The sequence below is a fragment of the Gadus macrocephalus genome, chromosome 15 (assembly GCF_031168955.1).
Source record: "Gadus macrocephalus chromosome 15, ASM3116895v1".
Taxonomy (NCBI): Eukaryota; Metazoa; Chordata; class Actinopteri; order Gadiformes; family Gadidae; genus Gadus; species Gadus macrocephalus.
This window is the reverse complement of record NC_082396.1, coordinates 9,789,019-9,813,912: the sequence shown is the minus strand read 5'-3', so window position 1 is coordinate 9,813,912 and position 24,894 is coordinate 9,789,019. Positions and strand designations below refer to the sequence as shown.

Genomic DNA, 24,894 nt, shown 5'->3' with positions numbered 1-24,894 from the left:
AAAGGTTTTCATAAATCCTGACATCAGAAGACGTCCCATCTTGCACCTCAACCTTTATTTTTTTTACAAAGCTCACAATTTTTGTTCCATTCAGGTTATGTTGACACCAACAAAAACGCCAACAGAACACAGTGACGGCCTTCACTGAGATAAGACCTATACAAATATTGAAAGATGTCTGTCCAACTCCTTGTGGGCTGAGTATACCATCACTCTAGAGTGGATAGGGTTTAAAGGGGGTACTACACATGAACGAATCAGACTCATTATGCCATCATAAAGAAAGTTTATTGAGAGATGTGAAGCAATCAAATACGATGGTACTTTGCCCATACTCTACTACCCATACTACTGCCCTTACAAATACCCCAAGAGAATTGCCAGCTCCTTTATTTCCAGATGTTTATGAAAACATATGGTACAATTGAAGGAGTGCAAAATGAACATTGTACAAAAACAAAACAATATATCAACAAACAAATAAATATAGAAGTTAAACAAGGTTCAATAATCAAGGCAACTAAAAATAGACCAGACCAGTAAAATGTTTCATGGTATGTTAATATTTTAATTCAGAATATTTCCTGCTTAGCTTACTCTTCATGCAGTATGTGCTTGATGTGTGTGTGTATTTGTTGTTGAGACATTGCAAGTGCGTGTGATCGGCTTTGATGACAATCGGAGGGCGGGGCAATATCTGAAAGCATTTGTGATTGGTTAATATTACAAGTACCAAGTACAAGTACCACACAAGGAAAAACACAAATAAGGCCATATGGTCATATTTAAGATCCAATTACATCCTCCCCAGTAGAATACGTCAGTACAATCTACCCCAATAACAGTTTATAACTGCCACGACCGGTGGGACCAAAGCTGGTACGCAGGTGCAACCAACCATACTGAAAAAAAACATTCATCCAACATTTAATTTAATGTAACTGGGGCCAAGTTTCACATCTCAGCATAAACCAGCTCCCGGGAAATTAACTGAAGGCAGAAAGAAAGAACAACCTCCAAACACCAGAGGTTTGGCTGGCCCTCTGGTGCTAAACCAGTGTGTTTCTATTGAGACAAACACCTGGTCTACATTTAGAAAACTGATAATGATTTTAGCGTCAAGGTTATACTGAGCAAAAGAAAAAGTCCCATCTCTTAACCTGTATTCAAATTATAACCATAGTAATACACAATTGTTTCTTTATTTTAAACCGTCCACATTTTTATTTAATATCTTCATTGAAGTTGAACAAATCAGATTAGAGATTTATTAAGCACGCACGCGCGCACACACACACACACACACACACACACACACACACACACACACACACACACACACACACACACACACACACACACACACACACACACACACACACACACACACACACACACACACAGACAACACATTATACCTTCAAATTGAAGCAGCGGGGTAGTTTAGTATTAGATCTCCATCGGGGTTTTTGAGGATGAAATGATGAGTTCCTGCTTGGATGGCTGAGCTCCGCAATAAGCAATGGTGACGGATCGGCTTTATGAGGAGCTTCCTGCTGCCTCCGCTAGGGATTTGTGTTAATCTCCTTTAGAATGACTCATGGCTAGGCTAGATCACCCCACTGCCGTCACAGGGCAGGATATCCTATATAAGGTATGCTAATAGGTGAGACGTTCACCAGGACCCCAGCTGAACCTGGGGAAGGGGACTGAAAGATTTATCAGGAGAGATGAATGTGGCAGAGAACCTCAGAATGTTTTTCGTTGTTGTGAGCGCTCCTGTTTCAGAGCGCTGTCGCAACGACGCAGGGACGTAAAAACGCTGAAGTTGAGGTGTTGTTAATTGCCATTTTTACTATGTTGTAAAGCCTATTATTTAAACCAATAGAATCAAAGATGCAGGCCTCTAGCTATGGAAATATAAAAATGTTGTTATTAACTGAGTGGTAGCCTACTTGGCCAATAAGTATATTTTTCCAGTTGGGACTTTTTTTCTTTAAGGAAATCACCAGATAACATCATTTTGACAGTTTACGTTAAATTGTTTGTTAGGACTAATCTGATTTGTTATGTTATTTTGTCGCTGGTGAACCTTGAATATGATTGTAATAGTTTTCACCCAAATCTATTGGATAAAAAAAAATCAAATAAATGGAACATGTTTAAAATTCAAGCAGGGAACGTGGTATTACACGGGTAGAACAAGGTATACTTCTGATCCCGAGACATCTTCAGGAAATACGTTTTCTTAAATCATTACCACTCTCCGTGAAGTTAACCTTCCATCTTTTTTTAAGTTCACTATCAATATTTGATCACCACTTGGATCTAATATTGATGTGTTCTTCTGTAGATAGTCTCCCTTTGCTGTCTTTTTTATATCAAATGATTATTCCGTAGCACTGCTGCAGCCTGTTCTAGCATAGAAGCTATCCTCTCCTTGGCAAGTAAACAACATCTGTTAAGTTGTTTAAAGAGGAAACTGACATCTTAAGTGTTTATTTGTATGTATTTGTGCCTGGATTTAACTAAGGGCTTGGAATGAACAATTAGAATGAACAATCTGTCTCAAGATTTCAGAAAGCGATTCAATTCCGATGTCCGGGGCATAAAATGCAACTGGAGACTCCTGGAGGTATACGAACAAGGCCCAATTTCCACTTTGTCAGCTGGGATTCACCAGTAATTCGGATACAGAGCTGTGTTCTCTTCTATTTTGCATGCCAGATGAGGCATGTATGTTCAAGTCACTGAAAGTATGGACAGGTCACTCAAATAGACTGCATTTATAATGTGCTTTTTCTGCCCTGTGCCCCTCAAAGCAAATGAACATTGACCCATTCACCATTCAAGCACCTATTCATACACTGATGGCGTCGTCTACCATTAAAAGCAACAGCAAGCCTATAGGGAGCAGTTAAGGTTGGCTGTCTTGCTCAGGACCATCTTGGCAATTTGCTAGGAAGAGGTGGGATGACAACAGCAACCTTCGGGTTGCCCTACAACGTGCTCTTCTTCCTACTGCTGATATGCAACGTGTGTCAGGAAAGTTGTTTCGAGAGTTTTTGTTCTAATTGTGAGACGACTTCTTGGTCTTTCCTCTTATATAGTTCCTAGTTTCATCTCAGAATAAATGATTTTTGTACACAAAATGACACACATTACCGCAAAGCACTAATTATGTAACAGCAAAATACAGTCTTACCATCTGGAATCAAATCCCCTTCTGTCTGAAAATATTAAGGGAAAGATAGGAGTAGAGAGAGATTAAAAGAAAGAGTAAAAGAGAGGGCGAGAGAGAGCCCACAGAGATAAAGAGAGAGAAAAGGGAGACAAGAGATGTGAGGGCGGGATTGAGAGAGTGCACAAAGAAACAGAGAGAGAGCAGAGATTCAGAGAGAAAGAGAGAGAGAGAGCACAGAGAGAAAGTGCATACACTGAGAGATAGCGGGAGAGAGGGAGACAGAGAAAAATATGGATTAAACACAATCGAATTGTCTTTAAAGGTCCCATGACATGCTATTTGATGTATTCTTTAATATAGGTATTAGTGGGCAACTAACACAGTATTCAAAGACGTTCCCTAAATTCAGCCGTGGTGCAGAGTTACAGCCACTCCGAGCCAGTCGCACATTGAGCTTCCCCCAAATGCGCTGTTTCGGTGGGCGTGTCAAGGAGGAGGGTGGGGGTGTGGCCCTGGGCAGCTTGCAGCCACCATGCGCTCTGTTTACAGTGGATGTATCGCAATGGCGAGCCGCACACAGCCTTTAGCCGTGTTCTGTAAATATTCTAGAACACACGGGAGTCCTGGAGCTCTATATCTAAATATTATCATATAGCCTACACAGATATCTATATCATATAATATATATTATCACGGCCAAAAGCTGTGTGAGCCGATATTATGAATCTCAAACGACCGCGTTGGGTTCTCCGACGTTCCTGGTTCTTCAACGTCCACATCAATGTGAATACACACACTGTAACGCCAGTGTTTCTTGTCGGTTCTTTGACGTGTCTTGTATTTCCACAACGAGACTGTCGTGGGGGTTATCTGAGCCATGGTTGAGAAGAAATTGGGGGAAAGGAACTTTGATTTGACTCTCTGAAGTACATGAACTGCGACATGCCGCCGGTTGCCGCGAGGCACCATCGCCCGGCAGCGGGCAGCCGGCAGCAGGCAGCGCGCGGTTCAGGTTGATGTGAAAGTGGAAGAACCAGAGACGTCGCAGAACCCGACAAAGTCGTTTGTGATTCATAATATCGTCTGGAGGCGCACACAATATGTTATATGATATAGATATCTATGTATATGATATTATTTAGATATAGAGCTCCAGGACTGTAACGCAAGTGTTGTACACTTCCTTGTTATTTGGATAACCGTTCTGCTGTTGGTGTGACGTCGGACTCTCGTATCTGGTATTTCTACAACGAGACTCGTATTGGGGGTTATCTCAGCCAAGGTTGAGAATGAATTGGGGGAAGGAACTTTGGCTTTGACTCCCTCAAGAACATGAACCACGACAAGGAGGAGAAAGGGATCTTTGCCGGGCAGCGCTTATGCACCTCCGCCTCCGGCGGTGGTCCCTCAGCGGGGCTCAAGCGGGAGACATTCGCCGCCAACAATCCCTTTCTCCTCCATGTCGTGGTTCATGTTCTTGAGGGAGTCAAAGCCAAAGTTCCTTCCCCCCAATTCATTCTCAACCTTGGCTGAGATAACCCCCAATACGAGTCTCGTTGTAGAAATACCAGACGTGTTATGCGCCATCACACCAACAGCAGAACGGTTATCCAAATAACAAGGAAGTGTACAACACTTGCGTTACAGTCCTGGAGCTCTATATCTAAATAATATCATATACATAGATATCTATATCATATAACATATTGTGTGCGCCTCCAGACGATATTATGAATCACAAACGACTTTGTCGGGTTCTGCGACGTCTCTGGTTCTTCCACATCAACCTGAAGTCGACTGAACCGCGCGCTGCCTGCGGCCGGCTGCCCGCTGCCGGGCGATGGTGCCTCGCGGCAACCGGCGGCATGTCGCAGTTCATGTACTTCAGCGAGTCAAACCAAAGTTCCTTTCCCCCAATTCCTTCTCAACCATGGCTTAGATAACCCCCACGACAGTCTCGTTGTGGAAATACAAGACACGTCAAAGAACCGACAAGAAACACTTGCGTTAGTGTGTGTATTCACACACACACACACACACACACACACACACACACACACACACACACACACACACACACACACACACACACACACACACACACACACACACGTGGCGCTCGCACGGTCGAGTCTCATTGGCGGGCCAACGTCTCTGGGCGGGCCAGGCAGAGTAAGGGGAGGAGCTGAGATTCCTCATGACGTCATGAGCACAGATTTCCAAATCAGCGCGCTTGAGCCTCCGTTTTTTCAAAGGCGAGCAGAACAGCTAGTGCTCGTTTTACACCAAACGCAAGTTTTAGCCACTGGGGGACCATAGGCAGGCTAGGGGAACTCATATTTATGTTAGAAAACCTCATAAATTGAGATTTTCATGTCATGGGACCTTTAATCCTAATAAGTCAAGCTTTTTCTGTCAGACAACTCAACGTCTGGGCTAAAATTATCAACCATCTGACCTCTCTGGTCAGATGGAATAAATATCCATTAGAAGAATAACCTATTGCTTTTTTATCTGCCAAAGCAAGTATTATAGTGGTCTGGAAATACAGATGAATGAGCGAAAAATGAAGAAACGTAAAGAGCAAAAATAAACAGTAAAAACCATTCCATCTGGTGATAATTCCCATGTTTTACATTTAAATATATTAAATTAGCAATGTATTATCAATGTTGCTGAAAGAATTTGTTCCTCAATGATATTTAGGCTTCATAACCTAAGGCACATTTTAAGGTTGATCCACATTTCTTTGCATCATTATGGATAAGGTTTTTGAACACTGAACGATCTGATAAAAGAAATCCCATTTAAAGGGAAATCAGATTTTGGTGGATTTACAATCCTGCTTTTCAAAAAAATAGCCTCATTTCCATAGAGATATGTCCCATCTCACTGTGTAATTTGATCCACACAAAGTAATTCTTCCTTTTACTTGCAATATAATCTTGTGATAGATTGCCTCGAAGGGCACCCTTGAAAATGCAGTGTTTTATCTAATATGATTAATTCTAATTCTAATGGTAAAAATCCCCACCACCCTCCCGCTAGAAACCTGGTTTTGCCCCAAGCGTGTCCTTGTGTGTGTCTTTGTAAATACAGAATTACCTTTAAGCACAGATAATCCTTAAATAAGGATCAATTAAATGTTCTTAAAACTTGAACACATTTTTTAGGAACAGCTGGATATAAAAATCTCAATATCTTACATCAAGAAGATAGTACAGTATCATCATCAGTAACATAGTATTTAAATCGTGCAATGACCTGTATGTACCTTTGATTGGAGGCTGAAGTTTCCCTTGATAGGATAAAAGCGAGATAAATCTGCATAATGAAATTCAGTAATTCACTAATACATCCCCACAATAAAACGTAATGGACAATTACCTTCCAGGTATAATTCAACAGATATCCACATTGTCTGAATGCATTGTTTTTTTGGCAGGGCGGTATGTTTATCGCCCAGTTTCCAAATGTTGTGCCTGTACCAGTTTTGTTTTCTGTGTTTTAAGGCATCCATACTTCTTTCTAACCCACATAAGCCTAGCTGGTTTGTAACCTTTGAAAGAAGAAAGAAACCTGTTAATATTTAGTTTACACTAAATATCTCCTGTTTAAACCTAATGTTCTGCTGGGTGATATTATTAAAAGCCTGTTTGCGTAATGCTGCATGAGTATAATGGGTCTCTGCTTTGGTGGCGGGAGGCAAGAAATTCAAAACCCAGCAGGTTTCTATTTTCAGAACGTGAGCCTTTGTGCTTTGCGGTTCGTACCTTTTTCATGGCCAATTATTTTTTCTCGAGTGTGACTTTGAGCCTTCCTGGTGGAAATGGCTGAACTCCACTGTGGTAATCACTGGCCACTGAGTGACTTGCAAAACATGAATTAATATTTAATCATTCTCTTTAAACCCTACACATTTCCTTTTTCATTCAAAGGAAAAATACTACAAATAGGTGTTGACTCAAGGTGTTTGTGACTATGAATTCTTTCATACTTTCTCAAAATAGTGCAACTTAAGAGTGTAACACCTGTAATGGTATTATACATTAGCATATAACTTTTATTCTGAGAGTCTGATATATCATTTGGTTGTGTTTCGCACTCCAACATTGGGAATATAATGTATAAAAAAACGATTGAATAAAATCTGAATCATGTAAAGGGGTTGAAAATATTACATTCTATCATTACAAATCTCTATATAAAACAATGTGAAATTGATACCTCATCATCGTTCAATGTCGACACACATTTATGCATTGTTCATTAACGTCACATGTCCATCGGTCTGTTCTCTCTGTGATATAAAATAGACAAAAATAGTTTTTTGGATTTTTACACATATTTTCAAAAATCATTGTCAGGTGATCAAAAAGAAAATAAATGACAATCTTCATTATCGCAAATAAAATATGTCGGTAAAATACATTTTCCATACACTAACCATAAATATAATAATTTTTATGTGTTTTTTTTAAGAGCCTTAGTAGTACAAACATTTGTTTGATAGATTCAAACAAATTCCCACTATGTTTTATAATCTGTGATTTTGAATGTCTTATATAAGAATAATAATTATAAGAATAATACCAATAATCATAATCTCTCATTGCCATAATAATAGTGAGTTCAACTCACTCGAAAGAAGAATTCAGATTTAAAAATAGTGTTTGATTACAGTTAATCTGACATAAAAAAAGAAGAATTTTGTTTGAGGCACACATTGCTTTGCTGGACAATACTCTATAGTAGCCCTCTCTGTGTCAAGTATTTTTCCAACAACTCTTTTGACAACCAATACTATCAAACAAAAATAAACAGTCAAATACACGTCACCTGTCATGAACAACCATGAGGGACGATGGGCCCTGTCAAACATATATCATTTCCCCCTGCTCTAAATGAAAAAAAAACTAAATCTAAACACAACACATGTGGAAAAATGAAAAATAAATCACAATTAAGGATTACACAAAAGGAGAAGGGAAGAAAAACAGATGAAAACATAATCTCTAGGAAGTCAGTCAGAGTTTGGTCATAGGTATGTGCAGGCAGTTCCAGGGCCCCATCCACAGCTCCTCCTCTTCCGATAGCGTGTGGTCGCTATGGGACTCCAGCGTCTCTCTGCTCACCTTGTGATTGTCCACGAACGTCTCCAGCTCGTCTGCGCCGCAGGCCGGCCCGATGGCCTTGGATATGCTGCCCTTCGAGCCAAAAGTCTTGAGGTTCGTGATGTTTGACCCCGGGGAACCGCAGCAGATCTGGCTGTTGAGGTTGAGGTTCACGTCCACGGAGGAGGCGCTGGAAACGCACGTGCTGACGCCGTTCCCTGTCTCGTTCTCCGCCACTTCGATGTTGTTGATGGGTATGTTTTCCTCGTGGGTCACGGCAAGCTTGTCCAGTTTTTTGAACTGTTTACCAAGTCTGCAGGGAGAGCCCATCTTCAGGTTGTTGGGGTGGGTGAGCCGCCTGGTGCGGACGATGGTGCCGTTCTGGGAGAGATAGACGTTCCCGTTGACGTTGCTATGGCTGTTGGGGATGCTGGGGATTTGGTTACGCTGGGTCTCTGTGCCGCTATCTTCTGTGGTGGAGCTGGTGTTGTGCTCTAGATGGTCCACCACTAGCTTAATCCGTTGATTCCTCCCAGGCTGGATAAAGAGACAGTAGAAACAGCATGGGTTAATGTAGAATGACTGACCTTCCTTAAACTTGCACTCACAAACCTTGAAAGTTGGGTAAAGAAATCTCATTGAAGGTATAAAGCAAAAACCATTGCACCACAGCAAACAAGATCTCACTCAGCAGAAGCAAGGTCATTATTCCTTGAAAAGAAGTTGGAAATAAAGATTATTAAGAATGAAAAAGGCACTGATAATAGAGCAGAGCAGAAAACCAACATTTGTTGTTTAGGCGGAAGGAGAGAATAAAGAGTATATTTGAAACACGCTGTAGGGGCATACGATACTTCACTCCCATGCGAGGGTTAGTGAATTTATTCACTCTTACTTTACAAATCACAGTGTCTCTCTTCTAGAAGGCAGTGTTGTTCCCTTCAGAGTCAGAATCCGATGTCTGCCTTGAACCACTTGCAGATGTGGTGATGGCATCTTCGTCCACCTCTGTGATGGGGGACAGGCCTCCATACATCTCGTCAGAGGTGGCGCTGCGCATGTCTGTGCTGTACTTGGGGGCGACGTAAGGCGCGGAGGGTCCGGGCCCATCCGAATCTACGCTGGACCTCCTGGAAGACGCCGCGTCACTCAGCTCCCCGGCCGACTCCTCCTTGCTCTCGTCGCCGACCTCGGATTCGGCTTCTTCATCGGAACCTCCGCCCTCGCTCTCCTCTTCGATGGTGCCTACGGACCCGCGGGTAGTGATGGAGCCGAGGCTGCCCCTTGATGACCTGGACTTTTTGCTGCTCCTTCCCTGCGAGCTCGCCTCTGTTGCCTGACTGCCACTAGAGGACTTGGCATCCTCTGAGTCGCTGGCCTTAGAGCGACTTTTGCGGGAGCTGCCTGACTGGGAGCCCTCGCTGCCGCTGCCGGCCTCTGATTCAGCGTCGCTGGCAGTTCCTGTCCCGGACTCTGTCGCACTGCTTTCTTCGTTAGACTCTGACACCCCTTGACTTGCTGAAGACCTCACAGATGACCCGGTTGCGCTGGAGCCATCTCTGCTGCCGTTCTTACTTGCACTGCCACTACCAGTACCACTAGCACTAGCACTCCCACTACCACTTCGGCTTCTGCTGCCACTACCGCTACCACTTCCACTTCCACTACCACTTCCACTTCCACTACCACTGCCACTGCCACTGCCACTACCACTACCACTGCCACTGCCACTGCCACTTCCACTACCGGCATCGCTGCTCCCCGAAACTCCAGTGCTCTTGCTGGCATCTGTAGCAGTGGACTTCATCGATGAGCGAGCAGAGGATCCGGATCCTGAGGTGTCAGACTCTTCCTCGTCAGACTCTTCACCTGATTCTTTTTCTGTCCCTGAACTCTTCTCTGTACTCGAATCCTTCTCGGAAGCCGTACCTGTTCCGGACTCGGTGCCTGACTCTTTCTCCTCGCTAGAATCTTTCTCTGTTCCCGATTCCTTTGTACCGGATGTCTTTTCTGATTCCGAGTCTTTCTCTGAATCCGACTCTTTCCCGGACTTGCTCTCCTCATCCGAATCGCCAGACTCCTCAGGCTCTTCTTCGGAATCGACAGTGCTCTCGTTGGCATCATCTCGATCCAGATCCACCTTCAGGTAGTCCTTGTCCTCGCTGCCTCTCTCTGACGACTCATCGTCTGAGCCCTTCTCCTTCGCACTGCCGCTGCCGCTGGCCTCTGGCTCACTCTCCGTCACGCTGATGGACACCTTGGACTTCCTCTCGTCCTCGCTGGCCGCCTGCGAACCCTCCTCATCCAGCTCACTGCCCGACTTCGGTCGAGGTTGCAACCTATTGCCCAGGGTGATTTTCCTAAACACCTTGCCCAGGCGGCTTCGGGAATCCGACTTGGTGTCGATTTGTCCCAAGGCCGCCGGCCCGCCGCCAGCCAGGCTCTCCTGGCTATCGATGCGACGCGCTGACATCAGCTTGGCATAATCCTTGTCCTTCTTCCCTGCGCCAAACATCTTCAACATTTTGGCCTTCTTCCACGGTGATCGGGCAGGTGATCCGGCAGCAGATGTCTTCGCTCCTCCCTTGCTGGCTGCCAGTAGTTTGCTGAGTTTCATGATAGACTTCAGCTTCTTGGCAGCCTTGGAAGGCTCAACGTCCTGAGATGGCCCGGCCTGCTCGATCCCACCCTCGGGAGGCAAGTCACTAAATCCAACCCGCCTAGGTGGACCTCTACCAGGCATCCCGCCACGACCCCGGCCTCGGCCCTGTGACAGCCACATTCAGTTGATAAACCGGGTTAATCCACCAGTTAACAATATCAAAACTGCAAGTGTGTGTGGGTGAGTGTGTGTGTGTGTGTTTGTATGGGGGGCATTACGATTGCATATATTAGGTGTCAATGACATAATGTTTTGCTCTCTGATTACGCATACTTTTTTTAAAAGTTGTGGGGGGAAAAAAACAGCAGTAGAAATGATGTACCTCGGAGTAGTAGTAGCCGTCATCCTCCATAATGACCTGTCCGTACTCATCATAAGTCGGAGGTATCAGCTTCCTGCGACTGCCATACTGTGGCATGTCGTACCTGGGGAGCAAAAACACACCATTCAAAGTTAAATTGATGATACCAGCTGATTTAATCCTAAAAATACATCACATTTTGCTACAGGCGATATTGGATTTGATGAACCTTCATGCGGTTATCAAGATGTAATTGGTGGATATGATGTGCATATTTATATCACACAATGTTCTAAAAATGCCAGCAGGTTTTAAACAGTTGTATGATTTTTTCCGCAGGAAGACTTTACCCTGAAAGGGTAAAGATTTAGAAATTGACAAAATGGGATAATGACAGGAATTTAGCACATTCATGTAGGAATTAATGCACCCTTTGGAAATATGCATCTTATAAAATGTGAATTACACCATTTATTTTCGACGATCAACTATCTTATATCTGTTTCGGGATCAGACTGACCTTTTCTATAACGTGTTATAGAAAATAACAAATATAGATATAAATATTCCCTATCACAGCGCCGTGGCACTTCATGAACAGCAAACTTTTCATCAGGAGCTACAGCTTTGTGTTCCAGCTTTGTTTTGTCTCTCCATCTCTCCATCGTTCCCTATGGGCAATGTACCACATCGCGCAGAAAATAAGACCTTCTCACCCACCATTGCCTAGCCCTGGGCAGTGTTATTGATCTCATTGGATGAAAGAGAAGAGGGTTAACACTTCAGGGGCCCGCATCCCCAGCACTGCTCTGGGTTAAAGAAGGACAAGGTATAGAAGTCCTACAGTGTGCCCATTGACTCACTCTAAAAGTCCCTGAAAGGCTCCTGGTGTCCGGCAGGAAGGTTATTTCTTTAGCCAGAGAGCAGATGAATGATGAACGCCTCTTAATGATCACATTAAAGAAAGCAATAAAGATGAATCCTTTGTAGACAGAAGGAGAGATGTGGAAGGAAGTGGAATAATGGAAGCACTGGGCTGGAGAACTCACCCCTGGTCGTAATTATAATAGTCCTGTGCGTAGTCCTGGCCTTGGTCGATGCCAGACTCCATAGAAAGATCCTTAATTTGGGGGGAAGAGCGAGAGAGAGAGAATTAAACATGATCATAAGTCATTAGCGAAGCATTAGGTAGCAGCCAGCGCCGTACTTGGAGAGAAAAGATGCAGTATAGGAAAGAAGAATAGAAGGAGAGAATTAGGAGAAAAAACAGGTTCTACCTCAGGTCTGAGCAGAGAAGGCCTCAAGAGCTGCTGTTGCTTCCCAGGGTTAGTAAAAGACGAGGAGGAAGTTTGACAGACGGGAGGAGGAAGGGAAAAGCCAGGAGACACAAATACAGAATAGACAGTTCACAGTTACTATAAAAGCTTTCGAGAGAAGAAGAAGAAGAAGAAGAAGAAGAAGAAGAAGAAGAAGAAGAAGAAGAAGAATGATGTTACGTTTCAACACTTTGGATCTGATATGAGAGGAACGGATGAGATGAGATGTTAATGGATTCAAAGCAATTCTAAACATGGCAGGAAAAGATAGGGGGTGGAGGAGAAGCAAGCACCCTTTGAAACGAAGAAATTAGCAACTCAAAAATTCTTGCGGTAATTCTTTGCGAGCGGAAGTCTTCACACAGGCCGGCTTTTAAGAGTTGCTATCAAACCATTTATCTGTGTCAAGTGAGTCTGTGAAGGCCTTTATTCCCTTTGCATGCGTGGAAAGGAAGACACTGGGAAAAAATGCTTATATGTCAGATAGACCTTTTTTTGCCTTTCTAAGAGCACTTGGAATGGAATACCAACCGCTTTCAAATCAAATTGAAACCGTGGTGTCAGAAGTACTTTGGCGGAGATTGCATCTTAATCTTATTCACCGTTTCATCAAGTTGGTGATGGATCAAAGAAAAAAAATGGGCTTCTTAGGACTCTACCGGATGCATTCAGAGTGTCAACAAAAAGTATTGGCACACAACAAATAATAAGAAAGGGGATGCAATTATAATAACGTTAAAAGAAAGACCGGAACGGTGTAAGCCTACCTGGCGCCCGCGACCCCGTCTCCTGTGTGCCGGAAGAAAAGAGAAATTTAGGAAACAAACAGTGAGTATGGATTGATGGAGCAAACAGTTCAACTGCTTTCTGACAATTGATGGGTAAAAACAACAGCGGTTAAAATAGTGCTGACGATGGAATATATTTTCCGGCATACTTACTGGGCATTTTTGTATTGTATCTGTATTTATTTTATTCATTCGAAAAACCAAAGCAAAGGAGAAAACATTGGGCCGTATTCTTATCAGTGGATTTAGGGCTCATTCCTTTTTATCCATATCTAGGCGACCCATCTCAAGGTTGTATGCAAATAAAAAAGTGGTTCGAAATGGCCTTTGATATGTGCACCTACTGCACATTTAGCACATTCCTTGAGGCAAAGAGAAGTATTGGTCCTGACAAATAACGGGAATACATGAATAAATGAATGAACCGATCGACCAACAACCAGCATGACCGCTTCGACAGATCAACCGACCCACCAACCAACCAACCGGAGAAGCGAAACGATGAACGGAATGAAAATGAAAAACCGAGACACTTTTTCTCATTAGCAGTCAACCAGCAACACGATGCCAGTGTGCAGTCCAGACAGAAGGCCTGGATAAATATATATATAATTATAGACATGACCAAGCAATGATGTGAGCTTCTGCTACACTACAGTCATCACTTATTATAGGGTGTGGTGGTGACCACTTCGGTATGACCCTAGCAACCCCCCTCCCCCCCCGCCCCCCCTGCTCCCCCTGAGGCTATGTGCGTTGGGTGAAGCAGGGTTTGATGGATGACCTTCTGCTTGCTGGAGCCTGGCTGCTTCTGGGAAACAGCAAGACGAATGGCCCAGTGGACAGGTTTAGCAGACAGGCCTTTTAACCGGAGGGGAGTTGGTCGGGCAAAGGTGGTGGTGGAGGTGGAGGTGGAGGAGCGGTGTTGGGTTGGGGTGCTTTGGGGGACAGAGTTGGAGAGAAAATGGACTCTAGACCTATGAGAGCGAGTCATGTGTCGGGTTGTAAGGTTGGTCCTATGTTTCCATGATTGGAAATCGTAACTACTAAACAACAACAACAAAACAACATTGACAGGAACGTTGATATCGACTTGTTTTCCAGGTACCAGTTCACAACCCTTCTCGAATGCATTTTTGAAAAGGACCGAGAAAAGTAATTTGAACAGCATTATAAAACCAATGATAGAATCACATAAGATAAATAAAGAAAAAAATGGGTACTTTTTCCATTAATAGGTAAACTTCTGTCGGGGTCGTGAATGAACACGTCCGCGAGACACCTGGAGTCGTAACCCACGAGTTGTGGGCTACGACTCCTAACAATGTTTTGCACACTGGGAACAATGAATACTGGCTACCCTTTGGATCCACCCCATCAGGAGAAATACAATGGGAACACAAACACGGCTCTGAATTGCTCTGGATGGAGTGGGTGATAGGGGGAGAGATGAGAGATAGAGAGATAGAGAGGGAGGGACATAGAGAAAAATAGGTCCAAAGAGGGAGAGAGGGACACAGAGAGAGAGAGAGAGAGAGAGAGAGAGAGAAAAAGAGAGAGAGAGAGAGAGAGCGAGAGAGAGCGAGAGAGAGAGAGAGAGGGACAGAGAGAGAGAGAGAGAGAGAGGGACAGAGAGAGAGAAAAAGAGAGAGAGAGAGAGAGAGAGAGGGGAGAGAGAGAGGGACAGGAGAGAGAGGGGAGAGAGAGGGACAGGAGCGAGAGAGGGACAGAGGGACAGAGGGACAGAGAGAGAGAGAGAGAGAGAGAGAGAGAGAGAGAGAGAGAGAGAGAGAGAGAGAGAGAGAGAGAGAGAGAGGGACAGGAGTGAGAGAGGGACAGAGAGGGAGAGGGGAGGCGGCGGCGGCTGAAATAATTAAGCAAAGGGTCTCAAAGCGTGGAAACAACACATCGAGAGTGCATGACGGAAATAGAAAGAATGACAAGAGAGAAAAGAGCAGAGGTGGTGGGAAACAAAGGCGTGAACTAACACAATGGGAACGAAGGTGAGGGAGAGACGGGCGAGAGAAAAGCCGATTGCAATCTGGAGTCTTAAGGGGCTGATCCAATCGTCAGATAATTGGGTGGGAGGAGGAGGAGGCGCCCGACGGACAAGGCTTACAAGAAAGAAAAAAAAGATGTGAAAAAAACAAACAAATTGCTGGAAAAGACAAGAGACAGGCGACCGGGGTACAGTAGAGAATTGAACAAGGGGACGAGGAGGAGGAGGAGTTAATGGGGAGGAGGAGGAGGAGGAGGAGGAGGAGGAGGAGGAGGAGGAGGAGGAGGAGGGCAATGGTGGCTGACAGTCCCACCGGCGGCAGGCTTTTGTGTGTGAGGATTGATTGGTGGTCTAATTAGCGGGCTACGGCGTACAAGCCAGCCCCGCATGGAGGACTCCATCAGGCTGAGTGGATCTGTGGAGGCATGTCAAGAGACATGCGCCCCCCGGGGGTCAGCTCCCTTTCTTCCGGGCTAACTCGGCATGCTGGGAAATGCCAAGCGCTGTTGTACCCTTTCTCTGGTCTACTCCACTACACACACGGTGCTTTCCCTTTTGTTTTCTTGTTCGGTAAACATCTATTACCGATTTACCAGCGAAAAATACAAGCCTCTCTCTCTCTCACAGTATTTAGTGTTCTGTTCCAAAACCTGGTTGAGCAGAATAAATATGGATAAATAAGAATACTAAAATTGGATCAGTGCTTCATTATCTGCGATAAGAGACAACGTTAATGGAGTCGACCTGATTTTAAACATATTTGGGATTTGAGAAAAAAAATGAAGGCTCTGAAGTTCCCTTTGAGCCTCCATTAATCTTTATTTTTGATTTGTGGTTCATAGATTTTGATAAAAAATATTATTCTTCAGCTTATGATATTGACTCCGCCAATTTGAGCTCATCCCAAAGCAACAGTGCCTGAATATTTTATGCCTCTTTTATGTCTCTTTTCATGTATTACTCCATTTAATTGCAATATTTAACTGTATTTAGTTATGGAATACATTTCATATCATATTAGTATTATCCTTGTGGTCGACCTATCCTTGTGGTAAAGACTATTCTACTGTATGTATAAACCACTTAGTCTGTCAATTAATTAAAACAACAGTGAAAATCCGGATTAATTTTATTATCCTTTAATTATCCGTAATTAGTTGACCTTTACCAAGAGGGAGACGTAGATTTCATTCAGGTTTACGCCGTCAAAAGTCTTTGGTTTCTTAGCTTTTCCTGTTACCATGGAACCCTATATAGCAACACAGACAATTTATTTTGTATGCCTCATTTCCGAAAGTCACTCAAGCTCACTAAAGTCATAACAACGTCCATACTTAGCATCTGGCTAATACAATTCTAATACCTGGTGCAAAGAAACAGTATTAATAGTATATTGGCTACATTAAAAAAAATGGCGCTTCAATGTGGTGTGGAGATACAAAAGAAACAGTAATAGTAAAGAATACAGTTAAGAAGAAAGAAAACAGAGAAGGTGCGTGAATCAGAGCAGAGTGGACTGGGAGAACGGCTGCTCGAGTTCTGTGAGTTCCACATGTGAACTGTTCCACAATAATTGGCTCGTGGGCTGGGGAGCGGCAGCCGTTTTGACCAGGCTCTTCGTGGTTTCTGCTGACGAGTTCGCACGGCTTTCCACGCCCGATTTAGAAACCAAGGAATCGGGCGTGCTCTGTTCACCGCCGTCGTCACCACCTCCAGAAGAGATGGTCGGAGCGGGGGTACCGACACCACCACCACCTCCATCTCCACCATCACCATCACCGGCGGCCACGTCTTCCACCGTTGGGGCGCTCTTGTTGAATTTGGGCACCTTGCAGGTCTTGTCCACCTGACTGTACAGGTTGGCCACGGAGCGTTCGATTTCGGCCAGGTTCTGGATGTTCCGGAGGATTCCCTTCAGCTCCCGTTTCCTCTCTCCTCCGGCCTGCAGGTGAGGAGGAGGCGGAGCCAGAACGCGGGCCGACACTGGTTTCAGGGAAGACACGGGGGGCAGGAAGCTGGGGACGAACTGCACCGTCGGCCGCGGAGCCTCGCCGATAGCAGGCGAGGGAGGAGGAGGAGGAGGAGGTGGGGGAGGATGAGGTGGGGGAGGATGAGGTGGGGGAAGGGGCGGAGGTGGAGGAGGAACGCGGCTAGGGACGGGAGGTGGGGCCGAAGGCAGGGGGCAATGGGGGTCCTGGAGTCTCGGTGCCTGGTAGCTGGAGGGCGGGGGGGAGGAGGGGTGGTGGGGCGAGAGGGCGAGCGAGGAGGGAGGGGTAAGAGGAAGAGGAAGAGGAGGAGGAGGAGGAGGAGAGGGAGGGGGAGGGGGAGGGGGAGGAGGAGTGGGAGGAGGAGTGTGCGGCGGCGCTGGCGCCTGCGAGGAAGGTGGAGGAGGAGGAGGGGCGGGCTTCTCTGGGGGGTCGGGAATTATCTCCACGGTGATCTGGCAGGGTTCGTCCGGCATGAAGCCGCCGATGGAGCCCATGCTGGAACTGAATCTCTTGTGGAGGGGCATCGTCGGCCCCTCCGGCGCCTCCTCCTCCCCCTGGGTGATGATGATCCTGGGGGTCCCCTCGTGGCCCGACACGGGCGTGTAGGGCCGGTCTAAGATGGAGAACAGGGCCTCGGGGCTGATCTCCAGCGTGTCCCCGTCGCCGTCTCGCTCGCTGAATCGGACGTCGGCCGAGCGTGTCTCCTGGCGGTAGTCCCAGCCCGTCTCCAGGGCGGAGGAGGAACCCCGCTTCTGGTAGTCCCAGCTCGTCTCCAGGGCGGAGGAGGCCCGCTTCTGGTAGTCCCAGCCCTGCTCCTGGTAGGAGGTGGCCCGCGGCAGCCCGAAGTGCGGCGCCTGCTCGCGCCCCGACCACGTGCTCTCCGCGGGCTCGCCCGGCAAGTCCTCCAGCAGGTCCAGGCTGTCCAGGCTGTGCTGGCGCCCCCTGGTGGCCGCCGCCGCTCTGCGCAGCTGCAGCTCCCACCCCACGGGGTCCATCAGGGCCTGCCTCCGCGGCGTCTCGTAGTTACGCAGCCCGCCGTGGGCGCGGGAGGGCTGGGTCCACGTGGCGGGCCCCGCGACGGGCGCTCCCGGCGGGGAGCCACCGGCGGGGGATAAGCGTCTCTGGGCGTAGGCGACGGTGCCGCCCGGACGGAGGCCGTTGTGGTTGTTGTTGACGTGGCTGTCTTCAGTGTACAGGGGGTTATGCGTGGTGAGCGGGTTGCGGTCGGACAGGAAGGTCACGTTGCTCTCTGACTTGGGCAGGTTTCCGGGCAGTGCTCCGTTGGCGTGGGCTGTGAGGGCGCGACAGGCGAAGGAGCTAAGAATCCTCTGGCGGTCGGCCTCCTCAATGACAGACTTTTTAGCCCTGAGCCCAACAGAAGAGGCGGGATGGGAGAAGGAAGGAACAGACTTGAAACATGCAAAAAGAAGAGTTAAAACTAAAGAATAGTCAACAGTTAGGAATAAAAGTAAGGTCAAAAGGGATGAACGGGAAAAGGAAAAGGAACAGTAAAAGGTGTAATAAAAGTAAATTGACGTTAAGGAGTGGATACATTAGTATACAGGGAAGAGTGAGGGAAAAGCGACTAGGCAATTTTATTCCAGCATCGACCAGTCGCAAGGAATTGGTTCTAATGGTTGCAGTATGGTGCCTTGCCCTAACTTGAGTGCTGTACCATCTCTGAACCTGTATGCTATGAGGCTACATTCATCCTGAGCCAATTCTCCTCCTAGATCGAATTTTGTAATCCGTCTGGTCACATTCATTCTTTTATGTTACCCGCAAACGACAGGAAAAACCATAGGAAAACTTAAAGTCCCTATTCATTTTTTTGGTCTACCTGAAACCAGATCTGTATCAGAAAATCAAATTCAGGCCTTTTACTCTGTAGGGGCACGGTAGCGCTTCATTTTAGCTTACATTTACTATTCCAGCAATTTTGCCATTGTAAAGAATATGATTCACTATTTTAAGTCAGAAGAGGCAAATAAAATCCAATTAGCCATCTCCTAGAAGTATAACATTTCAGGTCCATGGCGGTGCCATCAAATTAATTTGCTTCAAAGAGACAACATCCACCCATTATGCACAAGTCTAATCATAGATTAGACACTATCAGCAGAGCCAAATCTAATAGAAAACAATCTGGCTCGACTTAAAGTGAATGAAGGCTAGGGGAATACTTACTAAGGCTATTAGCTAAAAGTGTAGCACTATACTTTACCATCGGTTCCACTGCATTGCCACTATTTTACGAACCCAACAATTCAATTAAACAACAACAACACACTACACACGCTTGTGCATTCCAAAGATTGAATCTCCGAAAAAACACATTGACATGAACTATCTCTAACTCAATCGCAGCTAAACCTATCAGCAGGATGGGAGAAGCGGGGACGATATCTTATATTAAATTTCTGCTCACAACATAATGTATTTATATTGTATTTTAATGAGGCCCTAAAACATTGCATGGAGTACTTACTGCACTCTGAATCCCAATAGGTGCAAGTGAATGGAAATGTGGCCGAGAGAGAGAGAGAGAGAGAGAGAGAGAGAGAGAGGGAGAGGGAGAGGGAGAGGGAGAGGGAGAGAGAGAGAGAGAGAGAGAGAAAAAGACATGGTAAAAAGACAGGGATGCATAATATGCAATGCTGCATATCATTGTGTGCTTCAGTCCTGCGTACCATTGGTTCCTGCCCTGCCATGGGGGACTGATGTGGAAGATCACAGGAGTTTAAAAAACTTAGAAACACCACAGCTGTCACAACCATGACTTGATACTGAACTCACAGAATTTTCTCCTGATCTTGATAAGGTTACTTCAAAACACAAAATGACGCCAAGTCTGAAAGACTCCACTCAAGCTACTAGCTCTTCTGACTCACAGAAGACCCCCGCCCCAAAAGAAATGCAATGATTTTTTTCTTAGCATTGGTTGACAGCTGCTCTGAACAATAAAGGACACTCTGTGCTTATCTTTGGCTTATCATTAAAATGTAATTACCTCTTATCTAAGCAGGAAACCAGGAAGGAGAAGAAGTTGCAAGTACTTCCTTTTAAAGGAATTGGATAAAAATGACTAAGCACCCTATTTACCACGGTTTAAATTCTATCAGTGTCATCTCCAAGCCATAGCGTTCCTCTGCACACTGGCTGTGTTTAACATGAAAGCCCAAATTGAATTGTGGCATAGACAAATAATCCGGGAAGCACAGGAAGTGACGATGATGCATTCAATAAAAGTAACATGAGGGGGAAGATTTTAAAACAACCTGTAACCTTGAAAGAAGAACGCCTGACTTTTTTTTGGTGTAATGCTATGAGCAATGCAATTGAAAAACGAAAAAGAAAACATCACACCAAATCACATAAGGGACAGGATAGTGTAGTAGTAGCTATGATAATTCACTCTTGACTCCAAATGTACCGGGTTCAATCCCCAATGTTCACTACCAACCTGTAGGCATCCTTGGGCAAGATGCTTAACTCTATCTGCTCCATGATTGCATGATTCAGAATTTCCTGTTAGTTGCTTTAGAAAACAATGTCTATCCAATAAATGCAATAGTCATACAACAGTAAATGGATATTGACGCATTATATAGGCTATTAAGGCCAGCTTGATCAATATATGTTAATTGCCTTGATCAAGCAGCTGATAAATGTTAGGCTCCACTACGGATCACATTGATGAAGAGAAACCCACAGCGGTTTGTCATTCGCTAATCTCCGAATTATAGATAAGAAAAAAGATCCTTAAATATCTGGAATTATCATGCAAACGCATAATATTTCCATACCTCCAATAATCATGCATGACGATCAATAATAATACACAATAATCCATAACGATCCATAATTATCCATATTAATCCAGAACAAATCTTAAAACCCATCATGATCTTATTAACTGCAAATTATAAAAATGATAACATCGTAATTCATTAAAAACCTCATTATTCATTACGGATACAAATAATTGATAATAACCCATAAATAACCCCAACTATCAAAACCAAAACCAAAAACATAAAGCCTCTTAAATATGAGTCTCTGGTCCACCATAACCATGTTCCACTGATCCTCAATAGTGGGGAGAAGTTCCATTCCACTATAAGATGTTAGATCCTCCATTGTGAGAAAAGGTTCTGCTCCACTATCACATGTTAATACTGATCCTTCTTAGTGAGGAGAGGTTCTGGTCGACCATGTAAACACTGATCCTCCATAGTGGGGAGAAGTTGTAGTGATCAATAACATGTTAATACTGATCCTCCCTAGTGAGGAGAGGTTCTGGTCCACTGTAACATGTTAATACTGATCCTCCATAGTGAGGAGAGGTTCTGGTCCTTTATAACATGTTAACACCGATCCTCATTAGTGAGGAGAAAGTCTGGTACGCTATAACATGTTAATACTGATCCTCATTAGTGAGGAGAAGGTCTGGTCCACTATAACATGTTAATACTGATCCTTCATAGTGAGAAGAGGTTCTGGTCCACTATAACATGTTAATACTGATCCTCCATAGTGAGGTGAGGTTCTGGTCCACTATAACATGTTAATACTGATCCTCCATAGTGAGGAGAGGTTCTGGTCCACTATGACATGTTAATACTGATCCTCCATAGTGAGGAGAGGTTCTGGTCCACTATGACATGTTAATACTGATCCTCCATAGTGAGGAGAGGTTCTGGTCCACTATGACATGTTAATACTGATCCTCCATAGTGAGGTGAGGTTCTGGTCCACTATGACATGTTAATACTGATCCTCCATAGTGATGTGAGGTTCTGGTCCACTATGACATGTTAATACTGATCCTCCATAGTGCGGAGAGGTTCTGGTCCACTATGACATGTTAATACTGATCCTCCATAGTGAGGAGAGGTTCTGGTCCACTATGACATGTTAATACTGATCCTCCATAGTGAGGTGAGGTTCTGGTCCACTATGACATGTTAATACTGATCCTCCATAGTGAGGTGAGGTTCTGGTCCACTATGACATGTTAATACTGATCCTCCATAGTGAGGAGAGGTTGTGGTCCACTATGACATGTTAATACTGATCCTCCATAGTGCGGAGAGGTTCTGGTCCACTATGACATGTTAATACTGATCCTCCATAGTGAGGTGAGGTTCTGGTCCACTATGACATGTTAATACTGATCCTCCATAGTGAGGAGAGGTTCTGGTCCACTATGACATGTTAATACTGATCCTCCATAGTGAGGAGAGGTTCTGGTCCACTATGACATGTTAATACTGATCCTCCATAGTGAGGTGAGGTTCTGGTCCACTATGACATGTTAATACTGATCCTCCATAGTGAGGAGAGGTTCTGGTCCACTATGACATGTTAATACTGATCCTCCATAGTGAGGTGAGGTTCTGGTCCACTATGACATGTTAATACTGATCCTCCATAGTGAGGTGAGGTTCTGGTCCACTATGACATGTTAATACTGATCCTCCATAGTGAGGAGAGGTTCTGGTCCACTATGACATGTTAATACTGATCCTCCATAGTGAGGAGAGGTTCTGGTCCACTATGACATGTTAATACTGATCCTCCATAGTGAGGAGAGGTTCTGGTCCACTATGACATGTTAATACTGATCCTCCATAGTGAGGAGAGGTTGTGGTCCACTATGACATGTTAATACTGATCCTCCATAGTGAGGAGAGGTTGTGGTCCACTATGACATGTTAATACTGATCCTCCATAGTGAGGAGAGGTTCTGGTCCACTATGACATGTTAAAACTGATCCTCCATAGTGAGGTGAGGTTCTGGTCCACTATGACATGTTAATACTGATCCTCCATAGTGAGGTGAGGTTCTGGTCCACTATGACATGTTAATACTGATCCTCCATAGTGAGGAGAGGTTGTGGTCCACTATGACATGTTAATACTGATCCTCCATAGTGCGGAGAGGTTCTGGTCCACTATGACATGTTAATACTGATCCTCCATAGTGAGGTGAGGTTCTGGTCCACTATGACATGTTAATACTGATCCTCCATAGTGAGGAGAGGTTCTGGTCCACTATGACATGTTAATACTGATCCTCCATAGTGAGGAGAGGTTCTGGTCCACTATGACATGTTAATACTGATCCTCCATAGTGAGGTGAGGTTCTGGTCACTATGACATGTTAATACTGATCCTCCATAGTGAGGAGAGGTTCTGGTCCACTATGACATGTTAATACTGATCCTCCATAGTGAGGTGAGGTTCTGGTCCACTATGACATGTTAATACTGATCCTCCATAGTGAGGTGAGGTTCTGGTCCACTATGACATGTTAATACTGATCCTCCATAGTGAGGAGAGGTTCTGGTCCACTATGACATGTTAATACTGATCCTCCATAGTGAGGAGAGGTTCTGGTCCACTATGACATGTTAATACTGATCCTCCATAGTGAGGAGAGGTTCTGGTCCACTATGACATGTTAATACTGATCCTCCATAGTGAGGAGAGGTTGTGGTCCACTATGACATGTTAATACTGATCCTCCATAGTGAGGAGAGGTTGTGGTCCACTCACATGCTGCTATCGCCCAGCTCCTCGTACTGGTTGGTGGTTCTTGGGGGGGCAGCGGAGGGCTGCGGGGGGGCGCTTTTGCCCCGGGAGGGAGGGCCTGCTGGATCCTGGCGGTCTTGGCACACTCTGCCTGGCGGCTGGAGGGGGGAGGGGGGGGATAAACACAATGGTTTCAGACAGCATCTATGGGCTTATGTATAAATAAATCCATCTATTCATGCATCTTCTACACAGCCATGTATCTTTCTATCCAACCGTCTACGCTTTGAGACATTTGTGGAGGAGTTGAGATGAAACATTGGTTTTGGATAGAATCTATCTACACATCCATCATCTATACAGCTATCTATCCGTCTCCTCTGCCTGCCATTTGTGGAGGAGATGAGATGCAACTTTAGTTAGTCTGTCAATCTATCTGTCCAGGGGCGTAGCCAGGACATTATTACTGTAGTGGCCAGCTTGGGCCAGTCTTGTATTTGGGGTGGCACTTGATTGTCATGGGGGGGGGGGGGGGGGGGGGGGGGGTCAAAATATAACACTTTCAATAAGAATAGTAAGTCAAAGTCAGATCAAACTAATAGTGTATATATTTCAGCTTTCTTTATACCGTTTCCGTTCAGGATTTTTGTATTTTATTTTTTCAGACTGGGGGGGGGGGGCAACCTCTGACCAGGGATGGCCATGGCCCCCCCTGACCCCCATGTGGCTACGCCCCTTTATCTATCTATCTATCTATCTATCTATCTATCTATCTATCTATCTATCTATCTATCTATCTATCTATCTATCTATCTATCTATCTATCATCCAACTATCTATACGTCTATATGCATCAATCCATTCATCGAAAACACATCACACATCCAGCCTTCCATCACTCCATCTTTCAAACTGTCATAATATGGTACCATTCAGCAATTCATTCTCTTAGGAATGATCAGAACATCTCGTGATCTTTGAATGTTGCTGACTGACTATTTCTTT

The 24,894-nt window shown here is 45.0% G+C and overlaps 1 protein-coding gene across 1 annotated transcript in view; it reads right to left on the bottom strand.

Annotated features, from left to right (window-relative positions):
• Nucleotides 1-8,720: 8,720 nt before the first annotated feature.
• The window catches only part of LOC132473020 (protocadherin-15-like), a 191,929-nt gene continuing 175,755 nt past the window's right edge, over nt 8,721-24,894 (bottom strand). The window contains 8 exon segments of the mRNA XM_060072940.1: nt 8,721-8,835; nt 9,194-11,065; nt 11,283-11,385; nt 12,311-12,381; nt 12,539-12,577; nt 13,345-13,366; nt 23,914-23,981; nt 23,984-24,047. Coding sequence (XP_059928923.1) covers nt 9,218-11,065; nt 11,283-11,385; nt 12,311-12,381; nt 12,539-12,577; nt 13,345-13,366; nt 23,914-23,981; nt 23,984-24,047 — 2,215 coding nt within the window. The 3' untranslated portion in view covers nt 8,721-8,835; nt 9,194-9,217.